This window comes from Pseudophryne corroboree, chromosome 1 (genome assembly GCF_028390025.1).
Source record: "Pseudophryne corroboree isolate aPseCor3 chromosome 1, aPseCor3.hap2, whole genome shotgun sequence".
Classification (NCBI taxonomy): Eukaryota; Metazoa; Chordata; class Amphibia; order Anura; family Myobatrachidae; genus Pseudophryne; species Pseudophryne corroboree.
In genome coordinates this window covers 237468862-237488868 of record NC_086444.1, presented here as the reverse complement: position 1 = coordinate 237488868, position 20007 = coordinate 237468862, and the positions used below count along the sequence as shown (strand labels likewise).

General features: G+C 50.1%; 1 protein-coding gene across 5 annotated transcripts in view; it reads left to right on the top strand.

Annotated features, from left to right (window-relative positions):
* Positions 1 to 20007, top strand: part of TRIM36 (tripartite motif containing 36) — a 173587-nt gene that overhangs the window by 10592 nt on the left and 142988 nt on the right. For 2 of the 5 annotated variants that reach the window (XM_063964147.1, XM_063964146.1), the window contains exon 1: positions 11426 to 11489. The exons of 1 other annotated variant lie outside the window; for it this stretch is intronic. In XM_063964147.1, coding sequence (XP_063820217.1) covers positions 11457 to 11489 — 33 coding nt within the window. In that variant the 5' untranslated portion in view covers positions 11426 to 11456. Of the gene's footprint in view, positions 1 to 11425; positions 11490 to 11530; positions 12098 to 20007 lie in introns of those variants that run through there. 2 more of the 5 variants (XM_063964149.1, XM_063964148.1) reach the window with 2 other exon arrangements.

Sequence of the window (20007 nt, the reverse complement as noted above, 5' to 3'; positions counted from 1 at the left end):
TTGGAGAGAGAGAGTATGCCAGCACACACCCAGCGCCACTAGACACTGAAAACACAGTCCCAGCCTATACAGCGCTTTTTTATATATATGATTTGCGCCAAATAAATGTGCCCCCCCCTCGTTTTTTGTCCCGTTTCTTGGTTCAGCAGGTTAGAGTCCGGGAGCAGCCTCTCTGCAGCATGCTGTGGAGAAAATGGCGCTGGATAGTGCTGGAGGATCAAGCCCCGCCCCCTCGACGGCGGGCTTCGGTCCCGCTCATTTTTTTATACTGGCGGGGGTTTTATAATATACTGCCTCCGCAGTATCTAACAATGGTGCCAGTGTTATGTGAGGTAATTATTGCTGCCCAGGGCGCCACCCCTGCACCCTTGCTGTGCCTGTGTGTGTGTGCGAGCAATGGCGCGCAGCGCGACCGCTGCGCGGTACCTCTCTGAAGAACTGAAGTCTTCTGTCGCCTTTGTCGTCTTCTTACTTCATATACTTACCCGGCTTCTATCTTCCGGCTCTGTGAGGACGGCGGCGCGGCTCCGGGACGAACAGCGAGGACGACACCTGTGTTCCGACCCTCTGGAGCTAATGGTGTCCAGTAGCCTAAGAAACAGAGCCTATCAGTAAAGTAGGTCTGCTTCTCTCCCCTCAGTCCCACGAAGCAGGGAGCCTGTTGCCAGCAGTGCTCCCTGAAAATAAAAAACCTAACAAAAGTCTTTTCAGAGAAACTCAGTAGAGCTCCCCTGCAGTGCATCCAGTCTCCTCTGGGCACAGGATCTAACTGAGGTCTGGAGGAGGGGCATAGAGGGAGGAGCCAGTTCACACCCATCTAAAGTCTTAGAGTGCCCATGTCTCCTGCGGAGCCCGTCTATACCCCCATGGTCCTTACGGAGTCCCCAGCATCCTCTAGGACGTAAGAGAAAGGATAATATGGTCACTCTAATACAATGGAGGTATACTTATGGAAGAGACAGCAGCTGCAAGTGTACATTGGTGATATTTCTGGGACATGTAGTGCCAGTGTCTGACTGGTGCATGAAAGGCCCAGGTAGATGCCTATGCTTAAAGGGGTGTGGGCAGCCACCACAGAGGCTTGGCCAACCATTATAGAGGAAATAATAAAATTTTAAACCTACCGGTAAATCTTTTTCTCGTAGTCCGTAGAGGATGCTGGGGACTCCGTAAGGACCATGGGGATAGACGGACTCCGCAGGAGACATGGGCACTTTAAGAAAGACTTTAGATCTGGTGTGCACTGGCTCCTCCCTCTATGCCCCTCCTCCAGACCTCAGTTAGAGAAACTGTGCCCAGAGGAGACGGACAGTACGAGGAAAGGATTTTTGTTAATCCAAGGGCAAGATTCATACCAGCCACACCAATCACACCGTATAACTTGTGATATACTATCCAGTTAACAGTATGAAAACGACATAGCATCAGTCCAAGACCGATGCGACTATAACATAACCCTTATTTAAGCAATAACTATATACAAGTCTTGCAGAAGTAGTCCGCACTTGGGACGGGTGCCCAGCATCCTCTATGGACTACGAGAAAAAGATTTACCGGTAGGTTTAAAATCTTATTTTCTCTTACGTCCTAGAGAATGCTGGGGACTCTGTAAGGACCATGGGGATTATACCAAAGCTCCCAAACGGGCGGGAGAGTGCGGATGACTCTGCAGCACCGATTGAGCAAACAGGAGGTCCTCCTCAGCCAGGGTATCAAACTTATAGAACTTTGCAAAGGAGTTTGAACCCGACCAAATAGTAGCTCGGCACAGCTGTAGCGCCGAGGCCCCTCTGGCAGCCGCCCAAGAAGAGCCCACCTTCCTAGTGGAATGGGCCTTGACCGATTTAGGTAACGGCAATACCGCCGTAGAATGCGCCTTCTGAATCGTGTTACAGATCCAGCGAGCAATAGTCTACTTTGAAGCAGGGGCACCAATCTTGTTGGTTGCATACATGACAAACAGTGCTTCTGTTTTTCTGACTGTAGCCGATCTGGCCACGTACATTTTCAAAACCCTGACCACATCAAGGGACTCGGGATCCTCCAAGTCACGCGTAGCCACAGGCACCACAATAGTTCATATGAAAGGATGAAACCACTTTTGGCAGGAATTGAGGACGGGTCCGCAATTCCGCTCTATCCATATGGAAAACCAGATAGGGGCTTTTATGTGATAAAGCCGCTAATTCCGACACTCGCCTAGCCGAAGCCAAGGCTAATAACATGACCACCTTCCAAGTGAGATTTTTCAACTCCACCGTTTTAAGTGGTTCAAACCAGTGTGACTTAATGAACCTTAACACCAGGTTAAGGTCCCAAGGCGTCACCGGAGGTACAAAAGGAGGCTGAATATGCAGTACTCCCTTCACAAAAGTTTGTACTTCAGGGAGAGAGGCCAATTCCTTTTGAAAGAAAATGGATAAGGCCGAAATCTGAACCTTAATAGATCCTAATTTTAGGCCGAAAATCACTCCAGTTTGCAGGAAGTGAAGGAAACGGCCCAGATGGAATTCTTCCGTAGGAGCATTCCTGGCCTCACACCAAGAAACATATTTTCGCCATATACGGTGATAATGTTTAGATGTCATGTCCTTCCTAGCCTTTATTAGCGTAGGAATGACCTCATCCGGAATACCCTTATCCGCTAGGATCCGGTGTTCAACCGCCATGCCGTCCAACGCAGCCGCGGTAAGTCTTGGAATAGACGTGGCCCCTGTTGCAACCGGTCCTGTCTTAGAGGAAGAGGCCACGGATCTTCTGTGAGCATTTCCTGCAGATCCAGATACCAGGTCCTTCGTGGCCAATCTGGAACAATGAGGATTGTTCTCATTCCTCTCCCTCCTACCATTCTCAACACCTTGGGTATGAGAGGAAGAGGGGTAAATACATAGACCGACTGGAACACCCACAGTGTCACTAGGGCATCTACAACTACTGCCTGAGGGTCTCTTGACCTGGTGCAATACCTCTGTAGCTTCTTGTTGAGGCGGGACGCCATCATGTCTATCTGTGGCAGTTCCCACTGACTTGCAATCTGTGCGAAGGCTTCCTAAAGAAGTCCTCTCTTGGATGCAGGTCGTGTTTGCTGAGGAAGTCTGCTTCTCAGTTGTCCACTCCCGGAATGAACTGCTGAAAATGCGCTTACATGATTTTCCGCCCCGCAGAGAATCCTGGTGGCTTCTGCCATTTCCACTCTGCTCTTTGTGCCGCCTTGGCGGTTTACATGAGCCACTGCGGTGATGTTGTCTGACTGGATCAGAACCGGTAGGTCGCGAAGCAATGTTTCCGCTTGCCGAAGGGCGTTGTATATGGCCCTCAGCTCCAGGATGTTGATTTGAATACAAGTTTTTTAACTTGACCGAAAGACCTTGGAAGTTTCTTCCCTGTGTGACTGCTCCCCCACCTCGGAGGCTCGTGTCCATGGCTACCAGAATCCAGTCCTGGATAGCGAACCTGCGACCCTGCAGAAGGTGAGCACTCTGCAGCCACCATAGGAGAGACACCCTGGCCCTAAGGGACAGGGTGATTAACTGATGCATTTGTAGATGTGATCCGGACCACTTGTTCCGTAGATCCCATTGGAAAGTCCTCGCATGGAACCTGCCGAAGGGAATGGCCCCGTAAGATGCCACCATCTTTCCCAGGACCCGAGTGCAGTGATGCACTGACACCTGTTTTGGCTTTAATAGGTGTTTTACCAGAGTCATTAGTTCCTGGGCCTTCTCTATCAGAAGATAAACCCATTTCTGGTCCGTATTCAGAATCATACCCAAGAAGGGCAGACGAGTAATAGGAACCAACTGTGACTTCGGGATATTGAGAATCCAGCCGAGTTGCTGTGAAACCTTCAGCGAAAGTGACACGCTGTTTAACAACTGCTCTTTTGATCTCGCCCTTATTAGGAGATCGCACAAGTATGGGATAATTGTGACTCCTTGCTTGCGTAGGAGCACCATAATTTCCGCCAATTACCCTGAAATTGGTAATGACAATACTGTACCGTAATTCTCAGGTATGCCTGATGGAGTGGATAAATGGGAACATGAAGGTATGCAGCCTTTATGTCTAGATACACCATAAAATCCCCCCTCTTCCAGGCTGGCGATGATCGCTCTGAGCGATTCCCCCTTGAATTTGAACCTTTTCAAGTATAGGTTCAGAGATTTTAATTTTAAAATAGGTCTGACCGAACCGTCCGGTTTCGGGACTACAGCCAAGGTTGAGTAATATCCCCTTCCTTGTTGAAGGAGGGGAACCTTGAGCACCACCTGTTGGAGATATAATGTGTGAATTGTATTTAATATTATCTCCCTTTCTGGGGAAGAAGCCGGTAGGGCCGAAAAGGAAAACCAGCGAGGAGGCACCTCTTCGAATTCCAGCTTGTAACCCTGAGAAACAATTTCTATTGCCCAGGGATCCACCTGTGAGTGAACTCAGATGTGGCTGAAGAGTCGAAGACATGCTCCCACTGGGGCGAACTCCCTTAGCGGAGCCCCAGCGTCATGCGGTGGATTTAGTAGAGGCCGGGGAGGACTTCTGTTCCTGGGAACTAGCTGTGCCCCGCGCCCTTACCTCTGGTAAGAAAGGACACTCCTCGTACTTTCTTGTTTTTCTGCGACCGAAAGGACTGCATTTGATAATGTCGTGCTTTCTTAGGCTGTGAGGGAATATAAGGCAAAAGATCAGATTTACCAGCTATAGCTGTGGAGACCAGGTCCGAGAGCCCTTCTCCACACAATTCCTCACCCTTGTAAGGTAAAACCTCCTTATGCCTCCTTTAGTCGGCATCACCTGTCCAGTGCATGTTCCACAGGACACGTCTAGCAGAAATCGACATAGCGTTGACTCTAGAACCCAGTAGACCAATGTCTCTTTGAGCATGTCTTATATATAAGACAGCATCTTTTATATATCCTAGGGTCAAATAACATGGTATCCTTATCTAAGGTTTCAATCTCCGCTGATAAGGTATCTGTCCACGCTGCTACAGCGCTATGAACCCCTGCCGACACAATCGCCAGTCTGAGTAGTGTACCAGAATGTGTGTAAATGGACTTCAAAGTACTTTTCTGCATGCTATCTGCAGGATCCCTGAGGGTAGCTGTATCTTGGTATGTCAGCGCTACCTTTTGGATAAACGTGTCAACGCCTTGTCCACCCTAGGGGAGGATTCCCATCGTATCCTGGCCCTAGCAGGGAAAGGATACGCCATGAGAATTCTTTTGGGAAACTGCAGTTTCTTGTCTGGAGATTCCCGGTCTTTTTCACACAATTCATTTTGTTCATGAGAGGGGGGAAATGTTATCTCAGCTTTCTTCCCCTTAAACATGTGTACCCTCGTGTCAGGGACAGATGGGTCATCAGTGATATGCAAAACATCTTTTATTACAATAATCATATATTGAATACTTTTCTGCCAGTTTTGGCTGTAACTTTGCATCATCGTAGTCGACACTGGAATCAGACTGCGTGTCGGTATCAGTGTCTATTATTTTGGATAGTGGGCGTTTTGAGACTCTGAAGGTCCCTGCGACATAGGGACAGACATGGGTAGATTCCCTGTCTGTTCTCTAATATTTTGTGCAATAAATTTACCTCAGCACTTAATTCCACATATCCAGTCAGGTGTCGGCGTTGTCGACGGAGACACCACACACACATTTGCTCCATCTCCTCCTTAGAAGAGCCTTTTACCTCAGACATGTCGACACACACGTACCGACACACCACACACTCAGGGAATCCTCTTATCTGAAGACAGTTCCCCCACAAGGCCCTTTGGAGAGACAGAGAGAGAGTATGCCAGCACACACCCAGCGCTAATACCCCAGGAAAAACACACAATGTGTTTACCCAGTAGCGCTGTAATACTATTATTTGCTGCCAATTATGTGCCCCCCCCTCTTCTCTGAAACCCCCTTTCACCGTGGATAAGCAGGGGAGAGTCCGGGGAGCTTCCTCTCAGCTGTGCTGTGAAGAAAATGGTGCTGGTGAGTGCTGAGGGAGAAGCCCCGCCCCCTCGGCGGCGGGCTTCTGTCCCGCTTAAATATAATAAAAACTGGCGGGGGCTCTTTATATATACAGTGCCTAGCTGTATATATATCTCTTTTGCCAGAAATTAGGTTTATATTGCTGCCCAGGGCACCCCCCCTGCACCCTGCACCTTTACAGTGACTGCCGTGTGTGAGGTGTGTGGGAGCAATGGCACACAGCTGCACTGCTGTGCGTTACCTCAGTGAAGATCATGAAGTCTTCTGCCGCCTCTGAAGTCTTCTTTTCTTCTCATACTCACCCGGCTTCTATCTTCCGACTCTGTGAGGAGGACGGCGGCGCGGCTCCGGGACGAACTCCATGGTGAGACCTGTGTTCTGACTCCCTCTGGAGCTAATGGTGTCCAGTAGCCTAAGAAGCAGAGCCTTGAAACTCACAGAAGTAGGTCTGCTTCTCTCCCCTCAGTCCCTCGATGCAGGGAGTCTGTTGTCAGCAGGCTCCCTGAAAATAAAAAACCTAACAAATATACTTTCTGTCAGGAAGCTCAGGAGAGCTCCCTGAAGTGCACCCATCTCCTCTGGGCACAGTATCAAACTGAGGTCTGGAGGAGGGGCATAGAGGGAGGAGCCAGTGCACACCAGATCTAAAGTCTTTCTTAAAGTGCCCATGTCTCCTGCGGAGCCCGTCTATCCCCATGGTCCTTACGGAGTCCCCAGCATCCTCTAGGACGTAAGAGAAAGGTCTATTTACTAAGCCTTGGATGGAGATAAAGTACCAGCCATCAGCTGCTGTCCATTTTGAAACACAGCCTGTGACATGGCAGTTAGGAGCTGATTGGCTGGTACTTTATCCCCATCCAAGGCTTAAGGGGGGTACACACGGAGAGATCTGTGTTTAAAATCTAAGCAATCTGACTAGATTGCTTAGATTTTAAGCAGGGATCTGTCGTGTGTATGCCCCCCAGCGATAGCCGCGCATCGCTATCGCTGGTGCTAGATTGATCCTGCATGCATGCAGGCTCAATCTAGCGGGTTGCTCACTTCACCGCTGTGTGAAGTGAGCAGCCCCCCGTCCGTCCCCCCCCCCCTTGCTCAGCACATCCGCTGTGCTGAGCGGGGGGAGAGATGTGTGCTGAGCGGTCTGGTGTTAAGCTCGCTCAGCACACATCTCTTCTGTCAGTCAGAGCCGGATTAAGGGGGGGGGGTCCCGGGGATACGTACCCCCGGGCCCCCCTTTCCAAAAGGGCCCCCTGCCACACCACAGATCGGATCTCTCTTCCGATCCAATCTGTGGTGCTGTAGAGATGTGCCCTGTGTTCCAGGGCACATCAGAGCGGCAGGGTGCAGGGGATCTGCGTCCCCTGCAGAGTACAGCGGTGACCTTTCAGTAAGCGGCGGGTGTCTGGTACAGGGACCAGGTGTTTCCCTGCACCAGACTGGAAGTGGCGACGGGCAGCGGCGCTTTAAACTTGGCGCCGTTTTGGCAGCCAATCTGACGCGCTGGCGGCGGGAGTTCAAACCCGGCGCCGCGGGGCGCCGGCCAATCAGAAGATGGCGCGGCGAGCCAATCGGTGCTCACCGCATCATAGGCCCCGCCCCCGGCATCTGAAGTCAGACGCCGGGCGGAAGCCGAAGAAGACGACCGCGCAGAAGAGCGCAGAAGACACCGGGCGGGAGCCGAAGAGGGAGGCCGCGCTGAAGAGCAGTGAAGAGCCGGACGGAGGGAGAAGAGCTCCGGTGGCCGTGCTCCTGATGGAAGATGACCCGGACCAGGTGAGGCTGATCTCACCCCCCCATCCTTTCCTCCCTAGACCTTCAGGGATCGGGCACTAGGCCCGTAGGTACAGTCAGGCCCTCCCGGCCTGTGGGTATGTAGTCGGGCCCTCTCGGCCCGTGGCCATTTATAGTCGGGCCCTCCCGGCCCAAGGGCGCATGGTGGGCATTAGGCCCCGATAATAGGTGTGCCCCACCCCTCTCTTCAATAGGGGCCCCACTGTCTAAAGTACCCCGGGCCCCCCATGGTCTTAATCCGGCTCTGCTGTCAGTACCCCCCCTTTAGTAAATAGACCCCATAGCCTACAGACAACATGGATACTATAGTGCATGGTCTGTTCATCCATGTTCCTGCTCTGCCAGGTAACTGACCCTGTAATACAGTAACATCACTGGCATATCAGTAATGGGTGCAAGGAGTCTGTTGCACATGGGCTGGCACTGGCAGCGGAGCTGCAAATTTCACTGAGAAAATGGCCGTCGCTGCGATTTTCCGGTGATTTGCACACGCACAATAGAGATGTCCCCACGAACGCTGTACGGGCGCCATATTACCTGAGATCTGCACAATGCCAGAGTCTACTACACCACTAGAGGGACAGGCCCGATCGGTCCCTACACATGGGGTCCTTCCTCAATTAAGATGGGTACACAGTAGGACGATTCGCATGCGATGCAATGTCATCTGCATTGGTACCTAGCGGGGTTGCTAGCATTGGAAAGTGCATCCGGAAAGTATTCCCAGCGCTTTAATTTTTCCACATTTTGTTATGTTACAGCCTTGTTCCAAAATGGAATAAATTCATTTTTTTCTCTCAAAATTCTACACACATTAGCCCATAATGACAATGTGAATATTTTTTTTAGATTTCTGCAAATTTATTAAAAATAAAAAACTAAGAAATCACATGTACATAAGTATTCACAGCCTTTGCCATGAAGCTCAAAATTGAGCTCAGGTGCATCCTGTTTCCACTGATCATCCTTCAGATGTTCCTACAGCTTAACTGGAGTCCACTTGTGGTAAATTCAGTTGATTGGACATTATTTGGAAAGGCACACACCTGTCTATATAAGGTCCCACACTTGACGGTGCTTGTCTGAGCACAAACCAAGCATGAAGTTAAAGGAATTGTCTGTAGACCTCCGAGACAGGATTGTCTCAAGGCACAAATCTGGGGAAGGGTACAGAAACATATCTTCTGCTTTGAAAGTCCCAGTGAGCACAGTGGACTCCATTATCCGTAACTGGTAGAAGCTCGGAGCCACCAGGACTCTTCCTAGAGCTAGCAGGCCTACTATACTGAGCGATCGGGGAGAAGGGCCCTAGTCAGGGAGGTGACCAAGAGCCTGATGGTCACTCTGTCAGAGCTACAGCATTCCTCTGTGGAGAGAGGAGAACCTTCCAGAAGGACAACCATCTCTGCAGCAATCCACCAATCAGGCCTGTATGGTAGAATGGCCAGACGGAAGTCACTCCTTAGTAAAAAGCACATATCAGTCCGCCTGGAGTTTGCTAAAATGCACCTGAAGGACTCTCAGACCATGAGAAACAAATTTCTCTGGTCTAATGAGACAAAGATTGAACTCTTTGGCGTGAATGCCAGGCGTCATGTTTGGAGGAAACCAGGCACCGCTCTTCACTGGGCCAATACCATCCCTACAGTGAAGCATGGTGGTGTCAGCATCATGCTGTGGGGATGTTTTTCAGCAGCAGGAACTGGGAGACTAGTCAGGATAGAGGGAAAGATGAATGCAGCAATGTACAGAGACATCCTGGATGAAAACCTGCTCCTGAGTGCTCTTGACCTCAGCCTGGGGCGACTGTTCATCTTTCAGCAGGACAACGACCCTAAGCACACAGCTAAGATATCAAAGGACTGGCTTCAGGACAACTCTGTGAATGTCCTTGAGTGGCCCAGCCAGAGCCCAGACTTGAATCCGATTGAACATCTCTGGAGAGATCAGAAAATGGCTGTGCACCGACGCTTCCCATCTAACCTGATGGAGCTTGAGAGGTGCTGCAAAGAGGAATGGGCGAAACTGCCCAAAGATAGATGTGCCAAACTTGTGACATCATATTCAAAAAGATTTGAGGCTGCAATTGCTGCCAAAGGTGCATCAACAAAGTATTGAGCAAAGGCTGTGAATACTTATGTACATGTGATTTCTCAGTTTTTTTCATTTTTAATAAATTTGTAAAAATCTCATAGAAACTTTTGTTTACGTAGTCATTATGGGGTATTGTGTGCAGAATTTTGAAGGAATTTTTTTTATTTATTCGGTTTTGGAATAAGGCTGTAACAACAAAACGTGGGAAAAACTGTAGTGCTGTGAATACTCTTTCGAATGCACCGTACACATTTGCCGCTGTCAGCAGCGATGGGTGTGTGTGTGTGTGTGTGTGTGTGTGAGGGGGGGATGTTGAAGCAGAGCCCTCGCTGGCGATGTCGCCCGTCAATGCAGATCTGACGGAGGATGACGCTGACGACGCACGGATGCATGCATCATCAGCGACATAGTACATACACAATGAATGATATTGTGAATGATGTGTCAGAATCAGGCACATTGGCCCTCATTCCGAGTTGATCGGTCGCAAGGCGAATTTAGCAGAGTTAAGGTGTGTACACACGGTAAGATATTTTCTTCCGATTCTGACTATATAGTCAGAATCGGAAGAAAATATAGTGCAGATCGCAAGGTGACAGTCACCTTGCGATCCCGATCCGATGCCGATGCGCGGCCCCGCGCGGTCGGCATCGGAAGAAAAAATAGGCTGTGCAGGCAAGTCAATCCTGACTATCTCTATAGAAGAGATAGTCAGGATTGAAATCGCACATAGCCAGCATCGCAAGCACAGTTATTATGTGCTTGCGATACTGGCTAAGTGCCGACCCGGCCCCCTGTCGCACGGTGAGAATCGGATAAGTCCGAATCTCACCGTGTGTATGCACCCTTACACACGCTTAGTCTACGCCTACTGGGAGTGTATCTTAGCATCTTAAAAGTGCGAACGAAGTTTACGCAATATTGCGAACAAAAAAAACTTAGCAGTTTTAGAGTAGCTCCAGACTTACTCTGCCTGTGCGATCAGTTCAGTGCTTGTCGTTCCTGGTTTGACGTCACAAACACTCCCAGCGTTCGCCCAGACACTCCCCCGTTTCTCCGGCCACTCCTGCGTTTTTTCCGGAAACGGTAGCGTTTTCAGCCACACGCCCATAAAACGCCGTGTTTCCGCCCAGTAACACCCATTTCCTGTCAATCACACTACGTTCGCCGGTGCGAACAAAAAGCCGTGAGTAAAAATCCTTTCTTCATAGCAGAATTACTTAGCGCAGTCGCAGTGCGAACATTGCGCATGCGCTCTAAGCTGATTTTCACTGCGATGCGAAAAAAAAGAACGAGCGAACGACTCGGAATGAGGGCCATTGTGCCAATATTGTCCTAGTGTATACACACCTCTAAAGCGCTTCTGAGTAACAATGTTTAATTTGAGTTCACTGTCCGAGACCTGACATTCTAAAACGAAGTGGGGCCCAGTGGGTATTTCCCCTGTACCCCTGTGGGACACCTGTGTAGTGCCACTCCAGATGGACGGCCACGGGTCGGGGCTGGCTGCTATATAAAACACCACACCTAATGCACCATTACTGCACTGAGCTGGCATTACGTAGCGCCGTCCTGGTTTCCATGGAGACACCCCACCCACCCCCTTCATCGCAGGTAACAGCTGTGAGTGCCACGAGAGACGCCTCGAGTGCTGCAGGGGCAGCCGGGCGGTGCGGCGCGAGAGAAGTCCGGTATCCCGGCCGCTAGTGGTCCGGCTCCGGTCCGATCAAGACAGAGTAATGAGGGGAGTGTATGTGTGCTGAGGCCTCGCCCCCGCCACGAGGCGCTGGGAAACGCCCACCTCGGTGGCGTTCATCCAATAGGCGTACTCCCATTCACTCTAGTCCCCCCCCCCCAGCAGTGTTGGCCTCGCCTGCTATGGTAATGAGCGAGAGTCCCAGAGTGGAAAAGCAGCCTGTGGCGGTGGGATACTATACTAGTGCTGGCAGCTGCAACGGCGTGAGGTCCCAGCAGCAGTAGCAGTGAGTGTGAGCGGGGATGAGACGCTGCGGGACAGGGACTTGGTGACGGCACAGCGGCTATTGTCCTTGCCATTGTTACGTAGTATCGGGGAAGCTCGCCTGCGGAGGAGTCAGTTAGTCCCTGCTGGCCGGCGGTGCAGAGGGTGCTGTCAGCTGGGCGTGGGTGTCCTCCGGGGAGCATCATCTCACCAGGACTCGGAGATGGAGGTGCAGCCGCTCCCGGAGTCCGGGGATAGTGGGGTGAGTGTCCCGCTGTGCGGGTGCTTCGTGTAACTGCCCATGTGATCTGCAGTGCTGGCGTGTAACATGTATGTCACATGTATGATTGTGTTACTTGTGTGATGTGTGTCCTGCTGTGGAACATGCTTTGCATGCATGTGTGAGCACATGATGTGTGCCACAGGTCACTCCGTGTCATGTGTGATGCAGCAGCTGCAGTGACCCTGTACGAGTTACACACTGGGGGGAGCACGGTCCCTGCACATAGGGCCACATGGGACCCTGCGTGGGTACCACGCTTAAATATTACAAAGTGCTTTTTGCGGATGGCTCATGAACATTCACCAGATTTGCCCTCTTCTATGCAGTTTTACAATCCTAATAATGGCATATGCACTACTGTTATATATTATATTGTGCCTGTATTATTATACATTGCTTTACAATAATAAAAATACATGTCTGTTTATTCATCCAGGACCTGACTTTATCTAAATCCGGTACTGCAGCCATTAGACACATCCTAGGGGCAATTCATTCAGAGGCCAAGTCCGCTAGCACTGTATGTCTCTGGCTGGGGAGAGGGAACATATATATTCATTTATTTAGAAAATTATCCAAGATTTAGGGCAGCTAATTGTGCTACATACTGTTCAACTTATCTAATTTTTAAATATATTTTGTGTTTTCAGTGTTGCTTGAAGAACTGATTTACTGTAGCTGTGGCTACATTTTATTAAATATTTTCCTTTATTTTTTTTAATTTTTTTTATTATTTTGCATCCTCGTAGGCTGCAGCATAGCAGGGCGGTTCCAGTCAGTATCCGCATCTCGACAGTCATTTATATATTGATGTACTAAAAGTGACAAAGCAGATTCACTTCCAGTCTAGGCTTTGCTGTTTGTTTGCTGTTTTCAGCCTCTGTTTTACAGGAAGTCGTTACTACGTCTCTAGGAAAGTACATGAATTTGATTTGTCACTGGTTTGCATAAATAATAACACTTATTTTCTGTCTGTCTATAAGTAAGATAGAGGGAACTGACGATTCACTGGTATTAATGCATTGCAGGTTTTCTGCTAGCTACTTACCAGGCTTGGGAAGGTGGCTATACTGTAGGTGTGTGTGTGTGTGTGTGTGTGTATAGTATTTGCTTACAAGTTTGTCCTTCCCACAAATATAATATTGTAAACATTGCTGTTTTGCTTAGGAAAGCTGGTGGTAATCTTTGCATTTTATAAAATATACGTGTCTGTAATAATGTGGTTGTTTTTCTTGGCTGATTGTCTGCTTTAGGTTGACACCAAACCTATACACTACAGCAGTAATGGGCAACAGGCGGACCACCGAGTCTTCACTTGCAGTTCCTTTTGCTGTGTCATAACTTGTAATTGCTTGCTTAATATGCCCATACCTCCCAACATTGCTGTTGAGCCGATTGGGGGCATGGCATGACCACACCATGGAGGCTGGTTGCAGTTAGTCCCCAAGGACAATGCATAGTGCTGAAAAGCACTGGTCTTCCCCTTATCTCTCTAGTCCTCCTGCTAATACTCTTTCTACGGCAGGTGTGTTTGGCACCTGCTCAATACTCTGGCACACAGAACAGCAGTGAAAGGATCTACTTTCCCAACTAGTCAGCAATAGGGACAATTTAGTCCCAATCTGAACAGTGTGACAGAGCCCTACAAATAGGGATTGTCTCTCTGAAATCAGAACATGTGGGCGGTATGTTGTCTTCTTATAAGCTATTACAAATAGGTGTCTGTTTTGTTGAATAAATCAATTGGTTTAACTTACTAACGTTTTGAGATTCACCTCTATGGCAGTTGGCACACTGACATTTAAAGTCTGGAGAGTGTAAAATTAATGCTCAGAGAAACTCATTGACTTAACTACAACCTTATTACCATGTAAGCAGCACGGCTGGTGTAATGGTTAGCATGACTGCTTCACAGCACTCAGGTCATGGATTTGATTCCCACCATGGCCCTAACTGTGTGGAGTTTGTATATTCTATTAATACTTGCGTGGATTTCCTTCGGGTACTCCGTTTCCTACCAGAATCCAAAAATATACTGGTAAGTTAATCGTCTCCCAACAAAAATGAACCCTAGCGTAAATGTGTGTACATGTGGTAGGGAATAAATATTTTAAGCTCCACTGGGGCAGGGCCTGATGTGAATGACTAAATATATAGTAAAGCGCTGTGGAATATGTGTGCACTATATAAATAACTGGTAAAAAATAATATATTATTACTTACTAAATGGGAGCTTCCTTTTATTCTTGTTCACTGAAGAGAATGCATAGGGTCCAATAATGTAATGTCAATATGAATGACACCTGCCTCTTCCTGAAGCTGGAGACAGCCATTATGTAAGCTAGACCAATATTCATGAGGCCGAACCCGATCAATTAATTAGGAATTGTCTCCTTAATTATGGTTGTTTAGAGTCTCACTGGTGTATTAGTTGTAGAAGCGTATCCAGTTAGGCACCGGCATCTAGTTTAAATGGTCTGCATTTAGTATCAGGGTAAACACCTCAGCTTAACTGGATATGCCCCATAATGTGGTTGCAGAGACAGCGGGCCACATATAATTGCCTGAGAATTGCACACCCCCAACACTTGGGATTTATGGTTGGGACTCCATGCCAATAAGGGTGCATGGCATCCAGGCACGTCCCTGTTTGCATCAGTTTGGGGGCAGCCAACAGGCTCTCCCTGTACTATGAAGATGCTGTGACCCGGTTGGTGGGACAATGGTGTAGCGGCATGTGCTGATGTTTCAGCTATTTAGCAGCAATTTCAAAATAAGGCAAAACCATGACTGCCACATCAGTTATTACTAAATCCAGGTTGACTTAAGGACCACTGATGTCACCAGGGGGAGGAGCAAGCCAGAACATGGTACCTGATATGTACCCTCATGGGCTTGCAACGGTCTCCATCTGGGTTACTAAAGTGAATGGTTGTTGACGTGGATAATAAAAGTACAATCCCGCCAGCCTTGCTCCTCCCCCTGACCTCAGAGCTCCTTTAGCCCACTTTGATCTAGCATCAACCTTGCCTCCTCCCTCTCTGGGATGCTCTTCCATGGGCAGTCAGCCTTTTAGCGTGCCCTTCAAACTCCTCATTTCTCTTACGTCCTAGAGGATGCTGGGGTCCATATATGGGGTATAGACGGGTCCACCAAGAGCCGTTGGCACTTTAAGAGTTTAATAGTGTGAGCTGGCTCCTCCCTCTATTCCCCTCCTACCAGACTCGGTTTAGAAAATGTGCCCGGAGGAGCTGGTCACAGCTAGGGGAGCTCTACAGAGTTCTCTTAGGTAGAGTTTAGTTTTTTTTATTTCAGAGTTTTTTGTTTTTTTTACAGGGAGGCTGCTGACGACAGCCTCCCTGCAGCGTGGGACTGAGGAGGGGAGCAGTGTACGCCCTGCGGGGGTCTTGAGCCACTGCCCCCACTGACTGGATGTTGAGCTCCAGAGGGGTCTGATCGCGCCCGCCGCAGGGGAACGCTCGCCCCGGAAGCCAGCCGCCACCCCCCTCAGGATGCTGAAAATAGGCGAGTGAGTCACTGTCCCCCCTTGCAAGTGGGGGGACCGTGTGAATGTAGGCGGCTAGTGGGTAGGAGCGCGGTCTTAACCGCACTCCTGGAAGGCCCAGCGGTGCGGCGCTGGGGGGGGCGCCCTGGACCAGCTCCGGACCCAAAACTGACCACAAGCAGCCTGTCGGGGTCTAAGGATCCAAGCCAGCTTGAACTCCTCCGGCCAGTGTAATCTGCATAGAGCGGGAAGACACCGCCATTGAGGGGGCGGAGCTTCTCAGAGCAGACCCAGCAGCGTTCAGCGCCATTTTCCAGCCTGCAGCTCAAGTAGATGCCAAGTCCCTCCTGCTCAACTCCAGCTATCTGTACGGTACCAGGGGGTCGTAGAACGGGGGGGGGGGGGGGGGGGGGAGAGAGACTGTGTTAAGGCTGTGTCACCTATTAAGGGACACAGTCAGCGCGGGTTTAGGGTTTCCCTATACTCTTACAGCGCTGTGTGTGGGTTGGCTCCAATCTCTGTGTCTCTCTGCCATTCTTGGGGGGGGGGGGGGGAGGGGGGACAGACTGTCTGCCCAGTACCCTGTGTGTTTGTGGGGTGTTTGAGGTTGTTTATCAACATGTCTAGGGACACTGTTTCATATGCTGCAGAGAAGTTGTCTTCCCAGGAAGACTCCTTTCCATGTAATCAGGATTGCACTGTTTTAGCGCAGATCCCAGCTAGAGAGCCAGAATGGTTAGTCTCTCCGAGGGGGACTATTTCTCAGATATCTGATAGAGTTGCCAGGACTGAGCATGCCACTCAGGTCCTCCAGTCCTCTATGGTGATATGGTCTGATACTGCCTCCTCGGGGTCCCCTGCAGTACATTCTCAAAAACGTGCGCTGGCAATTATGCAGGATGACACTGACACCGACTCTGACACGGCAGACGGTGATGGGGATGTGTTGAGGGGGACGGCATCACTTGCCAAGGGGGTGCAGTTGATGATTGAGGCTGTTAGGGATGTTTTACACATTTCAGACACGACTCCGGAACAGGTGGAGGAGGCTTTTTTTTACAGATAATAAGAAGCCCCCCCTCACCTTCCCGGCATCCAAAGAATTAAATGCTATCTTTGAAAAGGCTTGGAAAACTCCGGAAAAGAAATTCCAGATTCCCAAGAGGGTCTTGGTAGCTTTTCCCTTCCCAGAGGAGGATAGGAAGAGATGGGAGTCCCCGCCGATAGTCGACGCCTCTGTCTCCAGGCTGTCCAAACAGGTGGTATTACCAGTCTCTGGATCTACCGCGTTAAAGGACCCGGCAGATCGCAAGGTGGATGCTACGCTGAAATCCATTTACACAGCTTCAGGGGCTATATTGCGGCCTACTATTGCCTGTGCTTGGATTGCTAAAGCTATTGCCAGGTGGTCAGTCACTCTGCAGGAAGAATCGACTACGCTGGATAAGGGCGACGTTGATTTATTTTTACGTAATATTCAGGGTTCCTGGTGGATTCCATGAAAGACCTGGGTTTCATGGCTGCGGGGATCTCCTCCATGTCCGTCTCTGCTCGCAGGGGTCTCTGGCTACGCAACTGGTCTGTGGACACGGAATCCAGGAAGTGTGTGTGGAAGGCCTGCCATACAAGGGTCAGGCTCTCTTTGGGGAGGCGCTGGATGCGTGGATTGCCGTTTTTTAGACGAAGAAGCCGTTTTCGTCTACCACGTCTCAGTCCTTTCGGCCCGCGAGGCCTAGAAAGAATAAGCCTGCGAACACCTTCTTCAGAGGTGGTCGTGCCAAGGGAAAGAAACCACCCGCTTCTGATGCCCCTAAGTCCTCCGCATGACGGTGGACAGCTAGGCCTGGAGGAGGGTCAGGTGGGGGCAAGACTCCGGCAGTACAGCTACTTCTGGGTGTCGGCGGGTCTGGACCCCTGGGTACTGGATATAGTGTCCAGAGGGTAGAGACTGGAGTTTCAAGATCTCCCCCCCCCCCCCCCCCCCCCTTCCCCTCCGCCTCAGTTTCTTCAAGTCAGGCTTGCCAGCCCTGCTGGCAGACAGGGCAATTCTTCTGGAGGCCATCAGAAAATTGGTGGTGTCAGAGGTCATTGGTCTGGTCCCACTTCAGCAGTGGAACAAGGGTTATTATTCGAACCTTTTTGTGGTACCGAAACCGGATGGTTCGGTACGGCCTATTCTAAACTTAGTCTTTGAACCCTTATCTCAGGGAGTTCAAATTCAAGATGGAATCTCTGAGAGCTGTCCTCAGGACTGATGGAGGGGGAGTTCCTGGTGTCTGTGGACATCAAGGATGCTTACCTCCACATTCCCATTTGGGCGCCACATCAAGCATATCTCAGCTTTGAGCTGATGGATGATCACTATCCGTTCCAGGTGCTGCCGTTTGGCTTCTCAACAGCACCGAGGATCTTCACCAAGGTGATGGCGGAGATGATGGTTCTCCTCCGCAAACAGGGGGTGAACATAATTCCATATCTGGATGATCTCCTGATCAAGGCGTTGTCCAGAGAGAGGTTGTTGCGGTCCGTCGCGCTCATGACACAACTGCTCAGGAGGCACGGTGGGATCCTAAACCTTCCGAAGTCTCATCTGGAATCGACAAGGCGGCTGTCTTTCCTGGGTATGATCCTCGACACTGAAATGCAGAGGATATTTCTCCCTGTGGAGAAAGCGTTGGTGATTCAAGCAATGGTCCGGGATTTCCTAAAGCCTACCCGGGTATCTGTTCATCAATGCATACGCCTTCTGAGGAAGATGGTTGCTGCCTACGAGGCTCTGCAGTACAGCAGGTTTCATGCTCGACCTTTTCAGCTGGACCTATTGGACCAGTGGTTGGGCTCTCACCTACACATACACAAGAGGATACGCCGGTCTCCGAAAGCCAGGATTTCACTCCTCTGGTGGTTACAACTTCCTCAACTTCTGGAAGGCCGACGGTTCGGAATTCGGGACTGGACCCTTTTTACCACAGATGCAAGTCTAAAAGGTTGGGTAGCTGTCGTTCTGGGGGAAACCTTCCAAGGAAGGTGGTCGAATCAAGAATCTCTTCTCCCAATAAACATCCTGGAGCTAAGGGCCGTGTACAACGCCCTTCTGCAAGCAGCACACCATCTACAGGATCGGGCTGTTCAGGTGCAGTCTGACAACGTGACCACAGTGGCCTACATAAACCGACAAGGCGGAACGAAGAGCAGGGCTGCCATGTCAGAGGTGTCAAGAATGCTCCTCTGGGCAGAAAGGCACGCTGTAGCGGTGTCGGCAATCTTCATTCCGGGAGTAGACAACTGGGAAGCAGACTTCCTCAGCAGACACGATCTCCATCAAGGGGAGTGGGGCCTCCATCCGGAGGTGTTCGAGGAGGTAACCGGTTGGTGGGGGGTTCCTCACATAGACATGATGGCCTCCCGTCTCAACAAGAAGCTGGGGAGGTACTGTTCCAGGTCAAGGGACCCGCAGGTAGTGGCGGTGGATGCACTGGTAACACCATGGGTGTTCACGTCAGTGTATGTGTTCCTTCCGCTTCCTCTGATTCCAAAGGTCCTTCAGCTGGTAAGAAGAACAAAGGTTCTGGCAATCCTCATTGCTCCGGACTGGCCAAGGAGGGCTTGGTATGCAGATCTACTGGATCTTCTGCTGGAAGATCCAAGGCCCTTACCTCTTCGGGAGGATCTGCTGCTGCAGGGGCCGTTCGCCTATCAAGACTTACCGCGGCTACGTTTGACGGCATGGCGGTTGAACGCCAGATCTTAGCTCGGAAAGGTATTCCGAGTGAGGTCATTTCTACCCTGATTCAGGCTAGGAAGGGGGTGACGTCTAAACATTACCACCGTATTTGGAAGAAATCTGTTTCTTGGTGAGAAGCCAGGAAGTTCCTGCGGTGGAGTTTCAGCTTGGACGTTTTCTCCTTTTCCTGCAGGCAGGAGTGGATATGGGCATGAAATTGGGATCCATTAAGGTCCAAATCTCTGCTTTGTCCATCTTCTTTCAAAAACAATTAGCTGTCCTCCCCTGAGGTTCAGACCTTTTTGAAAGGGGTTCTGCACATCCAGCCTCCCTTTGTGGCGCCAATGGCACCCTGTGATTTAGATGTGGTGTTGCAGTTCCTACAATCACCATGGTTTGAGCCTCTACTCGAGGCTAACATTAAGTTTCTCACGTGGAAGGCGGTCACTCTGTTGACCTTGGCTTCTGCCCAACGTGTGTCGGAATTGGGGGCTTGGTCTTGCAAAAGTCCTTATCTGATCTTCCATGAAGACATGGCGGAACTTAGGACTCGTCCACAGTTCCTGCCTAAGGTTGTATCTGCTTTCCATATCAACCAACTTATTGTGGTGCCAGTGGCTACTGACTCCTCAATTGCTTCAAAGGCCTTGGATGTGGTAC